We start from the raw sequence: 17,466 nt of genomic DNA on the forward strand, positions 1-17,466 counted from the left end.
GTACCAGCAGCTTGGAGTAGTGGGTTGGTGGATAGTGTGTCACTTTAAAGAGTCACTGTCGTATTTTTTTTTTTTTGCAGAAATCAACAGTCCAGGCGATTTTAAGAAACTTTGTAATTGGGTTTATTAGCCAAATCTGCCATTATCTGCATGTAAAAAGCCTTTTCCCAGGTCCCCCCCTCCTTCCTCTTTTTCATCCACTCCAAAAAATCTGAAAATTGTGACTTGTTGCAGGAGACGTACCCTGTCTGCTCTAGGGAGAGGGGAGGGGGGAGGAGGAAGGAGGGAGTTAGCCGGCAGCAGAAAGCAGATAACAGAGGATTACAGGCACGGAGCTGGGTGACAGCTGTAATCCGAGCTCAGACAGGTCACTGGTGATGGTCAGAACAGATAACGGGTGAGGGATTTGTAGATTAACTCTTTGTTGTCCTGTTTTGGTCTTTTCTTTAGCTCTCTCCATAGGAGAACAATGAAGACAGGGGGGAGAGCTTCAAACTGATTTTTCATGATAAAAATGCATTTTTCGGATAATAAACCCAATTACAAAGTTTCTTAAAATCGCCTGGACTATTGATTTCTGCAAAAAAAAATTTCACGACAGTGACACTTTAAGACCTTAAAACTTTGGACATAACTGTGATATGAAGTGTTTTCTAATGACAGGGGTACTTCAAAGAAGGAAATCTGTATAGTCTGGAGAAAAAGAAGGGAAACGCAGACTGTCTGAGCAATCCAAGTAGATGCAGAAGCAGCTCCCTATGGCAGACGTCAGGCATATCTGCAGCATATTATCTTGTACTGTAAAGTGACAAATACTAATCATTTTAGAATTATTATAGCTGTAACCCAATTACAAGGGTCTTTTATGCAGATTCAGGTTTAAGCCTGCTTCTACGGCTTCTGCAGGAATGGCGGCTCCCAGCATTCTTGGCATGATTAGAGGGTGACCCCGAGGCCAGCGCCAAGGGACTGCTGAATGTCCTGCTGGCCTACTAACTACAGATCATCTCCCGCTGTTTGGCCTGTATTAAGCAGTTACAAATATTGCTGTAGTTACTTTATTCAACATAATAAAAAAAGCTCCATGTAGGCTTAAATTCGAGGATCAGACTGGTGAAGTGCCAGTACAGATCAGATGAGGTCATAAAAAGGGCTAACATTAGAAATTCTATTAAAAAAATAGAAGCGGATCTAATGATCAGCCGACTGCTAAAAGACCAGTTTCTATAACTCACGTCCATTAGCCGTTACTTTCCATGTAGAAATGCCAGCTATTTAAATGAATGATTGATGATGGAATGGATGAGGGGCTGGGTCCTCTATGATATCCTCATTTATAGCACACAGGACTCACTAAATGCTAGATTAAAGGGGTTATCCAGAATCAGGAAAACAGGGCCACTTTCTTTCACAGACAGCTTGTCTCTAGTTTTGGTGGGGTATTGCAACTTGGTTCCATTGACGTAAATAGACCGGATAGGGGATTTTTTTCTTTCAAATCAACCGGTGCCAAAAGGTTATATAGATTTGTAATTTACTTCTATATAAATTTCTCAAGTCTACCAGTACTTATTAGCTGCTGTAAGTCCTGCAGGAAGTGGTGTATTCTTTCTAGTCTGACACAGTGCTCTCTGCTGCCACCTCTGTCCATGTCAGGAACTGTCCAGGGCAGGAGAGGTTTTATATGTCAATTTGCTACTTCTCTGAACAGAGGGGGCAGCAGAGAGCCAAGTGTCAGACTGGAAAGAATACCACCACTTCCTGCAGGACATATAGCAGCTGATAAGTACGGGAAGACTTGAGAAATTTATATAGAAATTACAAATCTATATAACTTTCTGACACCAGATGATTTAAAGGAAAAAAAATTCCCTGGAAAGAAAAATTCCCTTTAATTTCAAACCATGCCTGAACTGGAGACAAGAGTGGGGCCGTCTCTGGAAGAAAGTGGACATGTTTTTCTAATGCTTGATAACCTCTTTAATAAACGTGGTAACTGACGGGACTGGCAATCAGAGAAGGGCGAATTTACAGTACAAACCAAGCGAAGCACTCATACGCCAGCTGCCTTTTAAGTCCATGCCGCTCCGGCTGTCTGGAAAAGCTGGATCCAGTCCTGAAAAATTTCTCCCAGTTTCCCAGGACTGGATCCAGCTTTTCCACACATCCGAAGCGGCACAGGATTCAAAGTCAGCTGGTGTATAAGTCGAACGCTTTATTTGTACTGTAAATTCGCTCATCTTTACTGCCAATCATCAGTAATAAATAAATAAATGAAGAAAGTCTATCCAGAGCTATCAAACGTTTGTCACGGTCCCTTCACAGTACATTTGGTCCCGAGCCCCTTGAGGGTAAATGGATTTAAAAAAAAAATCACTTCAAAGAGGACTAGCATGAGAAATGTTCCAAATGTTCACAGTTGAACGCCATGTACCAAAACCATCCTAGCAGAATGCCCTATGATTATGAGCTGGAGGTCGGCTCTTCTAAGCTGCCCCACATTCTGTAGACACATCCAGCTCTTACCGAGAATATTCCTACAAATATGAGCCCGGTAAAAGGGCTGGTGGCCGCAGGGGGTTAACCGACCGTGCTGGATTAGAGATGCCAAGCTTAACACTTTAAATCAGCTCAGAGGTAGAGAAAGACCCCATGTTTAACAGCTTAGAGTCCTATTACACAGAGCGATTTTTAACGATTAACGATAAACGATCGCAAACTAGATTGTTTATCGTTAACCTGAAATCATTCACCATATTACACAGAACGATGGTCGTTATTGCGATCGTTACTATAATTGTTTACTCCTTCTGATCCCAGCAAAACAATGAACAAAGTGCAATTGTGCTGCGTTTACACGGAACGATTATCGATCGAATTGCACGATAACGATCGAATTTGAGCGATAATCATACGTGTAAACACAGCGAACGATCAAGCGACAAGTGAGAAATCGTTCATTTTGATCTTTCAACATGTTCTCATATCGTCGTTGGTCATTCGCAAAAAATTCGCAGATCGTTGTGTGTGTAAACAGTCTTTCACCGATTTAACCTATGTGTGAGATAGGCTTAAGCGATCGCAAAACGATTTTTCCGTACGATATATCGTTCCATCTAAACGCTGATCGTTATAAAAAACACATAGTTCTTTTGAAATCTTTAATCGTACGATCGGCCAAATGACCGTTCCGTGTAAACGCATTATTACATTAAAAGATTAGTGAAAAAATGTGAAACAATGATTATCGTTTAACAATTTTTTGCACGATAATCGTCCCATGTAATAGCGCCCTTAGTCGCCAGATTAAAAAAGCTTCCATTTAACCCAGTGGTAGAAACGTGGCTCTCCAGCTGATGCAAAACTACAACTCCCATCATGCCTGGACAGCCAAAGCTAAAGCTTTGGCTGTCCAGGCATGATGGGAGTTGTAATTTTGCAACAGCTGGGGAGCCAAGGTTCCCTACCCCCCATCTAAGGGCCCTATTGCACGGGACAATTATCGTGCAAAAAATCGTTATATTGCTCGAATTTATATGATAATCGTTCTGTGTAATTGCAGGCAACGATGGAAAAATCATTCGTATGCCGTTGATCGTTGATTTAGAGCTGAACCTAAAATTATCGTTAATCGTTCGCTGTAATTCCACATTCATTAGCTCAAGTTCCGCATTTGTTCACCAATTGTTCAGTGTAATTGCACATTGTTTTGCTGGAATCAGAAGGAATAAACGATCATAGTAACGATCACAATAACGATTGTAGTAATGATCATAACCAACAACCATCGTTCTGTGTAATATGGCGAACGATTTCAGGTTAACGATAAACAAACAATCTCATTTGTAATCACTTATCGTTAGTCGGTAATCATTAGAAATCGCTCCGTGTAATAGGACCCTAACCCATTCATGAGAGTACGGTACATGCTCTGCCCTGTACACCCCCCATACACCAACTACAATGTCAAAAGAAGCCAAAACAAAAAACAGGGAACAAGAGAAATCTGTCAGCTGGGAGATTTCCTAGATAACATCCTTGTGCTCAAACAATGGCGGGAAAAATCATTTTTACAGCACGGACCTCAACGGTTTACAATGCAGCTGCACATTAACCCCGCTGCCAGAGAAAATAAAGCATGCTTTACTGTAAAACCCAAAAACAACACTGGAAGGAACATCGGAAGGGAAGGGGGGATGGGGGCAAAGGATAATACTCTTTCTAGCACTTACTGGCCTATGACGGCATTGCCAGCTGCAGCTTCTAATTATATATCTCAGGATTCATCACATCGATTTCTATTGAAAGCTGCTAGTACAGTATAGGGCCATGTTCATGTATCATTACAATGAGCAACGGCCGTTATTGCAGGACACAACAACGGCCGCTGTTTATTGACAGTGTGCAATTACATTACAGTGTATACACTGCGGACGGTGTTCTCTGCGTCTGCAAAAAATAACTGACAGGTCTATTTTCTGTGGCCGCTATTAAGTGAACAGCAGCCATAAAAGATGGCATGTACTCACAGTGTAAAGTACAGCTCCCGGACATACTTTACATTGAGGGCTACAGCAAATTGGAGCGTGGGCACACCTATATGTGCCTGCATTCCAATTCAAATTAAAGGGGTAGTGCGGCGTTAGAAAATTATTGACTAAATAACACACTGTCCCCCCCACCCCCGGAAGTATAGAGCAATATACATACATGATTCGGACCGCACCAGCCCTCCTTCATACCGCCCCCCCTCTGCCGCGTCATCAGCTGCTAAGCCGCAATTGGCTGAGCTTAGTTATGCTCAGCCAATCGCGGCTAAGCAGCTTATGACCCGGCAGAAGTGGGCCGGCATGAGGGGCGGCTGCAGCGGTTCGGCCGGCCTCCCGAAGATTACATCATTGTCACAAGATGGCAGCCGGGGGTCGACACGAATCAGGTGAGTATAATGCACCACACTTCCGGGTTTTGTGTGTGTGTGTGTGTGGGGGGGGGGGGGACACAGGGAGGGGGCCATTCACATACATAACAAAGTTGTATAACTTTGTAATGTGTGTTATTTTGTGAATAACTGCTTAGCGCCACACTACCCCTTTAAGTGGTGTTCATTCTGACACAACGTAAGACAATGGCTGTTTTTTGACATGGCCATGTCCAATAACGGCCATTGTCTTACGCTGTGTGAACATGGCCTAAAAGTAAATAGAGAAGCCTCAACACTGCAGCACTTAGTAGAGCATAGATTACCTTAGGGATCAATTGCAGAATACAGGCATCTTATGGCAACATGTATTATATCAATGCATTGGCCGAATATAGGTTGATCTGCGCTGATTTACTCGTTCGACATCATCATTTATAATGAAAGCCATGTCAGTACAATAGCGCAAAGACGTATACAGTTTTAATGATGCCGGGAGTTCCGGATTCTGGTTGGTAGCACATTGCCCGTGCACAGATCGTAATTATGGAACGTGTGAATGCCCCCTAACATTACATCTGGTAACGCTGTTTGACAACCTAATCCGGACACATCTTTCCATATTATGACCGCAAGTCCAGACCCATGCACAGGTCTAACAATTTGAATATAACAATTTGATTGGCTGGTATAATACTGAAACAAAAAGGTATCTGTATTATGCCAGGGCTCAGCCTAATAAGCTAAAACAGAACATTTAAAGGGGCTGCGCAGCGATTCCCTTAATGTGGCAACACTTCAGCATCCATGATCCCTCACCCCTACAATGGTTCCCAGTCCCCACTGCTCACCACTTCTGTAGTCTGATCTTGCCACAGAAAAAGTGCCTAATGCACATGCCTGCGTCACTTTTTACTTTCAGGAAATCATCACTTCCCAACAGTAAAAGCTGGAAAACGAAAAAAGAATACTCACCTACTGCAGTGCTGCTCTCCCCTAGCTTCTTCTCTTCCTTCCTGCTCTGGAGTGACATCACTCATGCTCCCCAGGATCTGGGGGGTGGGGGAGCAGCCTTTTGTGGGGGGAGGTATAGTACTGCCTCTGGCCAAAAGAGTGATCAATCAATTTATAGATTTATAATTAACTTCTATTTAAAAATCTCCAGTCTTTCAGTACTTATTAGCTGTTGTATGTCCTGCAGGAAGTGGTGCATTCTTTCCAGTCTGACACAGTGCTCTCTGCTGCCACCTCTGTCCATGTCAGGAACTGTCCAGAGCAGTAGAGATTTTCTATGACGATTTGCTTCTGCTTTGGACAGTTCCTGTCATGGACAGAGGTAAGTAAACACCACTTCCTGCAGGACATACAGCAGCTGATAAGTATGAGAAGACATATAGATTTGTAACTTCTAATTAAAAATCTTTAAAACTTTCTGAAAGCAGTTGATCTGAAAGAAAAACACTTCGACAGAGTACCCTTTTAAAGGAGAAGTCCGGTGAAATTTTTTATTAAAGTATTGTATTGACCCTCAAAAGTTATACAAATCCCCAATATACACTTATTAGGGGAAATGCACATAAAGGGCTTTTTTTCCCTGCACTTACTACTGCATCAAGGCTTCACTTCCTGGATAACATGGTGATGTCACTTCCTGGATAACATGGTGATGTCACTTCCTGGATAACATGGTGATGTCACTTCCTGGATAACATGGTGATGTCACTTCCTGGATAAGATGGTGATGTCACTTCCTGGATAACATGGTGATGTCACAACCCGACTCCCAGAGCTGTGCGGGCAGTGGCTGCTGGAGAGGATGATGGCAGGGGGACACTGAGGGACACAGGGCACTGGAGGGACACCGAGCATCCCTTTGCCATTATCTTCTCCGGCAGCCACAGCCAGCACAGCTCTGGGAGTCGGGTCGTGATATCACCATGTTATCCAGGAAATGACATCACCATGTTATCCAGGAAGTGACATCACCATATTATCCAGGAAGTGACATCACCATGTTATCCAGGAAGTGACATCACCATGTTATCCAGCAAGTGAAGCCTTGATGCAGTAGTAAGTGCAGGGAAAAAAGCACTTTAAAAGCATTTCCTGTAATAAGTGTATATTGGGGATTTGTATAACTTTTGAGGGGCAATACAATACTTTATTAAAAATCTTTACCAGACTTCTCCTTTAAGCATTTCCTAGTTCTAAGCCTATTGCTCTAGAAATGTATCTGCATTTCCCAATAAGAAATCTAAATACTGGACTAAGTAATCTAAAGGGACTGGGCACCACTGGTGCAGCAGGTGACTGCAGCATGGGTGTATGGATATTTTTAGTCTGACCTCACTTGCTGCAGTCAGTATGATAATCCGGACTGCTCCATAAATGAGCATGCTTTCTGTATTGCATGCATGCCGGATTAAAGGAATTTTACTCGTTACCGTAATGACCAACCAGGTCAACCTCAGTGAATTCCCAAGAAGCCGGGATAAAGAATTGCTTTTGTTTTGTGCTCCGAGTGCGTTTGCCAAGCACAAATCACATGCGGCGCAGTGTCTCGCATACACAGCATTGTGATAAAGATTTTATGGTTTCCTCTCAGATCTGGAAAGAAAAGTATAAAGGAAGCAAAGCGTATGGGAGTTCCTTTATCGAGAAATAGTGAAAACCAAAAACACCAGGTACACCCAGGTAGTCATTATCATCATCGGGTTGTTATTCAGGAAGAGAGTATCAGAAAATCCCAATAAATGACCTGCATAAAAGTTTTATTGTGTTAGATGAGGGCAAACTGCTGGAACGGGAACATGGAATCCTGTTACAGCAGGGGTAAGGAACCTTGGCTCTCCAGCTGTTGCAAAACTACAACTCCCATCATGCCTGGACAGGCATGAAGGGAGTTGTAGTTTTGCTCTACAGTCCATTGGGCGGCCACTATTAATAGTATGGCAAGGCACCTTGTGCACACTGAAGAAGCTCCATCAGTTCATATTTATGGATTACAGGGGCCATTGGTTTTAAAAGGGAACCTGTCACCAAGACAATGCTATCTTATCTATCGGCATCATGTTATAGAGCAGGAAGAGCTGAGCGGATTGATATATAACTTTATGGGACAAGATTTAGTATAATTTTTAAATTTGTTTATTTAAAATCCCTGCTCATTCTGTGATAAGGAGTCCAGTGGGCAGTGTCACCAATGGACTGGACTCCTTAGCATCGAAACATCAGAGATTTCAATCAATAAATTACAAGTTTTACTGAATCTTGTCCCATAATCTTGTCCCATAAAGATATAAATCAATCCGCTCAGTTCTTTCTTCCTGCTCTATAACATGATGCTGATAGCTTAGAGAGCATTTTCATGGTGACAAGTTCCCTTTAAAACCTGGATAACCCCATTAATTCATCCAATTTAAGATCTGACTACTTTACTTACTCTCCTCTTCAGCCTCTCTCTTTCCTTCAGGGTCAAGGTATCTGCTTTAGCAATCACCGGGACTATGTTGACTTTCCCATGAAGTGCTTTCATGAATTCCACATCCAAAGGCTTCAATCTGAGAAAGAACAAAGCTTGTGTCATATAGGGTTTTCAGGTGGATTTCACAACAAATTTTGCCCGATCATTGCAGGTTTCTTGTTGGTTGTCTAAATCTCTTGATGGTTCCTTTTTTGAACCGGGTCCCGATTCCTGCGCACGGCGCCAGTGTATTGCCGAGCACTGACCTCGGCTGAAGCACTGGAGGCAGGCTGGCCAGCCCCCAGTGGGTGGAACCCCCCGCCGCTCTATGATGTGGCTCCATTAGAATCAATAGAGCCGCGTCATAGAGGGGCGGGGTTTCCTACCACTGGGGGCAGGCCAGGCCGCCTCCATTGCTTAAGCCCGGGCCGATGCTTGGTAATAGACAGCAATATAAAAGTCATACGTACTAATACTAAGATGCTAGTAACAAAAAGTACAACTTGTCCCACAAAAAACAAGCTCTCATATAGCCAATGGACCTGCTTGGTTATCTAGGGGACAAAACAACACTATGAAAGTGTACTTAGTTATCGTGAACTCTTGTTCTCTGCAGAAGCAGCACAGTTTATGCCATGCTGCCTATATGACAGCAACATACAGCTTGTGTCAGGGCTGCAACGTCCACTCCCTGCTCTTGTTATTAATGAGCACTAGTTATGAGAACACCGTCCGCTGCTTTCCCCATAAGGATGCAGTGTGAAGTCATAGGTGGTTAAAATTATTGCTCAGCCTGTATGCAGCATTTATGAATTGGTAGCAAGGCCGATGTCTGCAATTTATCAATAGCCTTAGATTACCACCCCACCACCACCACCTTCCAATATTTATATATATAGATTAACGTAAAATACCTCCTTCACTATTAGGTACAGACTGTAGATTAAAGCCACTTTCTATAATGAGAAGTTAACTTGCAAAACCGATCAGCCAGTGGAGACTCCAACGATTATGTACATACCCTATCTAATACAGGGTATAGAAAGATTACCCGGCCGCTAAGCTGCTTGTGCAGCACACAGCCTATGGCCAATCAACTTCTGGTTACCAGGAAAAACAACATAATAGATTGGTTTTCACGATACTCCAGTAAAAGCAGATTATGTTCCTAGGAGCATTAGGAGCAGCTAGACAGGACACTGGCTTTCTCTACCCAGAACTAGCAGCTGCAAAGTAACAATGAAACCATTGTTTTTTTTCTCAGTGGATTGTGACATGTATCGCACATGAAATCTGCCTCCTATTGATTTCAACGGGCACCTACAATGTAGCTGCTACAGAGTGGATTTTTGTTACTATAGACTTAAAATCTTCAATTATTGCTTTTGTTTTTAACCATAGGGCTTGTATTTTTTTTCACCAACAGAGCCATATGGGGTCTTTATTGGGAGACCAATTGTACTTTGCAAAGACACAAAATTAAGTGTGCCAAAGTACAATTGGTCTTGCAACAGACCCCATATGGGTCTGTAGGTGAAAAAAGTGCAAGTGCTATGGCAAGCGTGAAACTGAAAAAAATAAATACTTGTGTGGCAAATTTAAAATTTTTTTTTTTATTTACACCGTTCACCCTGTGGTAAAAACTGACATCTTCTCTACGTTCCTCAAGTTGGTGCAATTACAGCGATAGGCGGTTTATATAACTTTATATCATCTCATTTTACTGCAAATTGTGTTTAAAACTGCTCTATTCTCTCGATCCATATAACACTTTTATTTTTTGGTCTATGGGGCTATTTAGGGTGCGTTCACACCTACAGGATCTGCAGCAGATCTGCAGCAGATTTGATGCTGTGTTCAGTTATTTAAATGAAATCTGCTGCAGAAAATCAGCTGCAGATCCTGTAGGTGTGAACGCACCATTAAGGTTTCTTTTTTTTGAGTAAAGCGCAATGTCTGGCTATAGACCACAGGTATGCTCAATTCCGAGCAATCAACATGGATACCGCCAACTCTCACTCCTTTGGCATAAACAGTTCAATGTGTAAGTATCCAACCTCAATTAGAAACTTGCTGTAGTGAGTGTACGATAAATGAGAAAAGTTCACTCACATTTCAGTAGTCTTCATCTTGACTTTATTTGATGCGATAATCGGGATAAGGCTGTGTGTGGTCAGAGCACTGGAGGTAGCTGGAGGTTCGGCGTCCTCTCCCTGCCGCGCTCCGCCTTCCGAAACGTCGCGCGGCAGGGAGAGGACGCCGAACCTCCAGCTACCTCCAGTGCTCTGACCACACACAGCCTTATCCCGATTATCGCATCAAATAAAGTCAAGATGAAGACTACTGAAATGTGAGTGAACTTTTCTCATTTATCGTACACTCACTACAGCAAGTTTCTAATTGAGGTTGGATACTTACACATTGAATTCTTTTTTTTTGAGCCATGATCTGAACTTTTTATTGTTGGCTTGCTTGAGTACACATGACTTTTAGACAACTTTTTGTTCAAATTTTTCTGGATGTGAAGTGACCAAAAAATAATTTGCACTTTGGCAAGTTTTTTTTGTGTTTTTGGTGCCGTTTACCATCCAAGATCAGGAATTTGATTATTCAATAGTTCGGGTGATTCAGCAAACAGCGCTAATTTTTTTTTTTTATTTTATTTAAAAAATAGAAGGGGGGGGGGGTAATTAAAAGTTTTAATATAGGATATTTAGGAATAATATTTTACACTAGTTTGTAGTCCATCCAGGGGACTTCTATGAGCAATACACAGAATGCTCATAGAGATCAATGCAGTACATAGGTATTGACCATAACCATCATGGCTCATAGAATACAAAGAGGCCATGAAACTTAGGTGGATTAATTTTTATACACTAGTATGGTTTTATATACTATTCTAGCCACTATAGCACATAGAGTTCAAACACAGTTTTGGATCCTGAAGTACGTGAAATTACACACAAAATACATTGCACAGAAATATTTCATGGCAAAAATGTAAAAAAGGTAATTACAAAAAAATACACAGATACAAAAAAATACTTAAAAAATCTGGTGACATCTACATTACCCGTGTCCAAAAGGTGAAATAAAGTAGAAGCAGCAGTGCACCCGGTTATCAATGATATGGCGTCTGTTCAGACCACTCTCATCATGAAGGTAGCGCTCAAACTGGTTATCTATGTAGTGAATAATGGTTTTAAAGCTAAAAGGGGGGGGGGGGGGGAGAAAAAAAGAGGATTAACACATCAAGATTATGCAATGTTATAACTATTTAGGAATTCCTATTGTTTTGGGTCTGCATGAATATATAGGTAATAAAGCAGCAAATGAATGAGGACAAGAGCCAGCTGTTCTCACAGATGCTCGACCACCTCCTGCATCAATATCACCAACATTAATTCCTAGGAAATGAGACCACTCAAACTGACCAGGACTTCCTGAATAACAGGACCAGCTCACGGCCCAAGTGACAGGTAATATTACCCAGCAGCCCTGGGGAGGAAAGCAACAACACACACAGCTGATGTAAAAACAGCTATTTTTTCCTTCCATTGTCTCTCACATTATTACACCAACTGCGGAAACACAGACAGGTTCAACCATGACATCTCACTTAAATGACCGTAACACAGTGTGCACCTTATAGGACAGGCTAATAATCCCATTTACATTTGTAGGAAAACTTGCAAAATGGTCAGTGTATCTAATAGTTATTTTCCCCAATGTATATTGCGGCATTGAAACTCCAGAGACATAAGAGCTGATCTTTAAAGAGGATCTTTTACATCGAATATGCAGTCTGATACTGTATGTTAAATGACATGTTACAGAACAAGAGGAGCTGAACACATTAAAGTAGCAGTTCACAGGTGTATACTTACCACAGGTGATCGGTGTCCCGCGGCGCAGCTTCCAATCCTGTGGTGCCATTCAAATATGGCGTGCGCTCGCGTCACCTGCTCCTGTGACCCCTCTTCAGTCTCTTATGATTGAAGGACGGAAGTCACGCTCTCCCGGCCTTCAATCACAGGAGACAGAAGAGGGGTCACAGGAGCAGGTGATGCGAGCGCCGGATTTGAACGGCCCCGCGGGACCGGAAAAAAGCAGGACACTGTTCACCTGTGGTGAGTATACCCGCCAGCTTCTTTAATATATATTTTAGTAGCAAAAGACTGTATTTATCAATTGAGATCCCTGCTCACTCTGGGCTTACTCCGTGACTTACTCGGTGACTGGCGATCCTATGTGCAATCATGCAGGCACCACTACTGTCCACTGGATTCTTAAAGCCAGGGTCATCAGCGATCTTAAAGTGTCACTGTCGTTTCTTTTCTTTTTTGCACAAAATCAATAGTCCAGGTGATTTTAAGAACTTTGTAATTGGGTTTATTAGGCAAATATGCCATTATCTGCATTCACAAATCCTTTTCCCAGGTCACCCCCTCCCTCCTTTCTCTCATTCACTGCTCATTATCAGGAAATCTCGACTGGTTTAAATCAGTCGAGCCCTGTGTAACCTAGGGAGAGGGGAGGGGGAGATTAGTCGGCAGCAGAGAGCAGAGAACAAATTATTACACAGCGGGACAGGTGTGAAAGCTGGTATTCAGAGGTCAGAGAGATCAGTGCTGACCTCAGAGGAGATAGCCCGGTGATGTAGCTGTAAATTAACTCTTTGTTGTCCTGTTTTGGTGCCTCGTCTCCCTTCACCCCTCCCCTCTCCATAGAGAACAATAAAGACAGGGGGAAGATCTTCAAACTCCTTTTTCATGATAAAAAAGCATTATTCGGCTAATAAACACAATTACAAAGTTTCTTACAATTGCCTGTACTATTGATTTCTGCAAAATAAATAATAAAAGTAAACAACAGTGACACTTTAAAGGGGTTATCAGGCGCACTGAAAAAAGGGCCACTTTCCTCCAGGGACAGCACCACCCTTGTCTCCAGTTTGGGTGCAGGTTTTGTAACTCAGTTCCATTGAAGTGAATGGAGCTTAATTGCAAACCACACCTAAACTGAAGACAAGAGCGGTGCTGTCTCTGGAAGAAAGTGGCCATGTTTTTGCAGCACTGAAGCGATTTACTATCAACCAGCTCAGCCCTATAACAAGATGATATAAAAGCAGATCAATGCAACACATTGACTAACAACATCTTCTATAAAACTTAAAGGGGTATTCCCCCCAAATTATTTTTGCATTAATACGTTGCCCACCCGTAGCTTTCCATCTTTCCAATATCAATTCATTATGGATTCTGCACAATTTCGCTGTTATCTAGGTACATCCACCCCCACGGATTGCATAGAATTATCAGACCTCAGTCCAACCCGACACGCTCCCTGCTCCTGGCCCGCACCCTCCGAGACGGCATCACGTGTCCTCCTTCTCTTCAATGGGCCGGGTTAGCGCTTCTATCCCAGCTCATTGAAGTGAGGGAGGACAGTGAGACGCTGATAGCAGTAGCTGATCCCTTGCCCTGGAGCTCACCCTCCCCACACACTGTATCCCCCCCATCCGGAGCTCCTGTGAGTGCAGCATATCGCCGTCCCCATCCCCCTCCCAACACCGAGCAAACTCCGGTGGCCGCCCCCTTAGTAGAGCCTGCAGCCACCGGTGTCTCCCAGTGGCCACCTCCCAGACGCACAATCTCCCAGCCCTGCAGCTGCCGCATCCCAACTCCCCCCCCCCCCCCCCCCCCGCTCACCCGGTAAGTGCAGCCCCCCCTCCCACAGCGCGATCTCCTGGTGTCCGCCCACGGTCCCCAGGCAGCGCCCACCGCTCACCCACTCGCCCGCAGATGCAGTGCAGCCCCCCAGTCTGTGATCTCCCCGCGGCCCGACCACCGTGTATCCGCCTCCCTGGGCGGCTCACCCGGTGACTGCAGCACCACCGGCCCACGATCTCACCCCCCCCCCCCCCCCCCCCCCCCCCATACAGCGCTAGCCACCCGACATCCTCACCCAGTACATCATCTCAGCTCGGCTGCATTGCCATCTCAGCTCTGCTACATTGCCATCTCAGCTCTGCTACATTGCCATCTCAGCTCTGCTACATTGCCATCTCGCCATCTCAGCTCTGCTACATTGCCATCTCAGCTCTGCTACATTGCCATCTCAGCTCTGCTACATTGCCATCTCAGCTCTGCTACATTGCCATCTCAGCTCTGCTACATTGCCATCATCAGGCAGAAGCATTGCATGATGGGAAATGTAGTTTCCTATCTTGAATATAGAACATCTTTTTGAAAAACTTGTAACTCAGGAACGGCAGCAGCTAGAAAGATGGGAGACGGCTCAAAATACTCAGGGGGACTTGGTGAGTAAGGCCAGCTAGGTTTGGGAACTTTTAATTTTTTTTAGCTCTTGGGGGGAATACCCCTTTAATTCTAATGCAAGAATAGGAATAGCAGCAGCCAGCCGTATCCAGGGTCTGAATCAGTCGGAGACCAGAACAGGATGTCCCCTGACATAACCAATTGTTTTCTTTTTTTTATGGTTAATGGTTATAATAGCTTAGCAATTGGTCTTAACTAAAAACTTCCTATTGTTTATATGCCGCAGCATTTATGGAGACAATGCATCTCCATGGCAGCAATCAGACCCTGTTTGCCATTTGTCACCCACTGTATTCTGACGTACGTCTGGTAGATTAGCAAAAAAGTAAAGAACACGTAGGAGGCAGCATGACCGCAGGACCCAACTGAACACATAGGTGCATCTATAGGGGGCGTAAGAAAATAACGGTGGGAAGTTTTTAATCTCGACCTATTGAATCCTCAATTTGGGACAAAATAAAGAACACAAGTTATGAGGATGGACATAGCCCTCTTCCTGACACACAGGCACTGGTCCTTGTATTTGTAGTTTTTTGGTATACATGACTTGTAGATCTCCTTGACTACTTTTAGTCATTTAGTTTTCTTCTGGTTTGTGAGGCCCTGAGTTGTTATCACAGGATATGCCCTCAGAGACCAGGTGCTTCCCATCCCATGATACAATAGAATAGCCAGCGTTAGCGATACATGAAACCCAAGAAAACATGCGGCAGGAAGTGACCTCATGTGGCAGGAAATGATTTCACTTGCCGCCTTGTTATTCTATTTTATGTCACTAATTCACGTATTATTAGATTTCTGTACAATTGTGGCCGAACTAATACGATGAATTTCAACAGGTCGGTTATATTATATAACAGGGGTAGGAAACTACAACTCCCATCATGCCTGGACAGCCAAAGCTTTAGCTTTGGCTGTCCGGGGGCATGATGGGAGTTGTAGTTTTGCAACAGCTGGCGAGTGAAGGTTCCCCATCCATGTTATATGTAATAGAAAAAAAGTCAATATTGGCACTGGATTAAGAAAAATGACTGTAGAGCCTTTCCTTTGGCTGGCATTACATGTGCCATTATTGAGCCAGTTTTTTACAGTTTGTCTCCACCCACCAAAAAAAAAAAACCCTAACTGCTGTGGGGAGGCGCACACTGACAGGTACCCTTTAAAAAAAAAAATAGGCCCAGATTTATCAAAGTGCTCTCCGCATATCCCCTTTAAAGACTTTTTAATTCTTTCAAATGAACTAGTGTGTAATTTACTTTGATTTAAAAATCTCCAGTCTCCCAGTACTTATCAGCTGCTGTATGTCCTGCAGAAAGTGGTGTATTCTTTCCAGTCTGACACAGTGCTCTCTGCTGCCACCTCTGTCCATGTCTGGAACTGTCCAGAGCAGGAGAGGTTTTCTAAGGGGATTTTGCTACTACTCTGGACAGTTCCTGATGAGAACTACTGTAAGACTTGAGATTTTTAAATAGAAGTAAATTACAAACCTACATAACTTTCTTTTCGCCTTTTAAAAAAAAAACGGAGGATTTCACGACGACAGTGCTGAAGATAAAAGGTAAGAAAACTATCTTCATTCTCAGCGTCCCTGGCCTTATGGGAACATAACAGCAGGATGGAGTCTGCTAACCGGCTGTTCGTTTCTCTTTAATGTTTACAAAAGTAGACGTGTCAGGGGTGGAGACAAGATTTTTCATAGCAAAGTTGTTTTACTCTTTTAGGCTGCATTCCCACGTTCCGTGATCCTGACGGATCACGGACGTGGAATGCATGTACCGGAGTCCCCCCGCGCCCGGACAGCATCTGTAATTAGATGCTGGGAGCGGGGGAGACTGTATTCATAAGCGCCGTGCTGTAGTAACAGCACCGCGCGGCTGATTCATTACAGCGCGGCGCTTATGAATACAGTCTCCCCCGCTCCCAGCATCTAATTACAGATGCTGTCCGGGCGCGGGGGGACTCCGGTACATGCATTCCACGTCCGTGATCCGTCAGGATCACGGAACGTGGGAATGCAGCCTTACTTTCAAAAGAACTGGTTTCAGAAAGTTATATAGATTTGTAATTTACTTATTTTTCAAAATCTCCAGTCTTCAAGTACTTATCAGCTGCTGTATGTCCTGCAGGATTTTTTTTTTCCAGTTTGACACAGTGCTCTCTGCTGCCACCTCTGTCCGTGTCAGGAACTGTCCACAGCAGGAGAGGTTTTCTATGGGGATTTGGACCGTTCCTGACATGGACTGAGGTGGCAGCAGAGAGCACTGTGTCACAATGGAGAGAATACACCACTTCCTGCAGGACTTACAGCGGCTGATAACTACTGGAAGGATTTAGATTTTTAAATAGAAGTAAATTACAAATCTATATAACTTTCTGAAACCAGTTGATTTGAAAGAAAAAGATTTTCACTGAAGAACCCCTTTAATATAACAAAATAAGAATTGTGTGTGTTTGGCAGAAAAGCCTCTAAGAGAAAAACATCAAGCACAGTCCTTAAAATGTAAAAACCTGCTTCTCATGCAATTTCCGAACGCTTTCACTCTTACTTTGTCTGGAGTCGCGAAGGCCATAAACACGGCTATATAATCCATCATCTCGGCAGCACGCGTTGGTCAGGATTCCTATTCCACAACAAATACCAGCGGACCTAAGCCGAAATCCCACGCCCTTAAATCAGATTACATTTAATGAATTTAACTTTGTTTAAAAACTAACAAGTGTTCCGGAACAGAACCTGTGAT

General features: G+C 43.4%; 1 protein-coding gene across 2 annotated transcripts in view; it reads right to left on the reverse strand.

Moving 5' to 3' along the window:
* LOC138785287 (septin-2A) overlaps nt 1–17,466 on the reverse strand; it is a 105,681-nt gene that overhangs the window by 49,778 nt on the left and 38,437 nt on the right. For both annotated transcript variants that reach the window (XM_069961097.1, XM_069961098.1), the window contains 2 exons: nt 11,458–11,592; nt 8,361–8,478 (listed from right to left, as the gene is read on the reverse strand). In XM_069961097.1, coding sequence (XP_069817198.1) covers nt 8,361–8,478; nt 11,458–11,592 — 253 coding nt within the window. The remainder of the gene's footprint in view (nt 1–8,360; nt 8,479–11,457; nt 11,593–17,466) is intronic.

Source organism: Dendropsophus ebraccatus, chromosome 3 (genome assembly GCF_027789765.1).
Source record: "Dendropsophus ebraccatus isolate aDenEbr1 chromosome 3, aDenEbr1.pat, whole genome shotgun sequence".
NCBI lineage: Eukaryota > Metazoa > Chordata > Amphibia > Anura > Hylidae > Dendropsophus > Dendropsophus ebraccatus.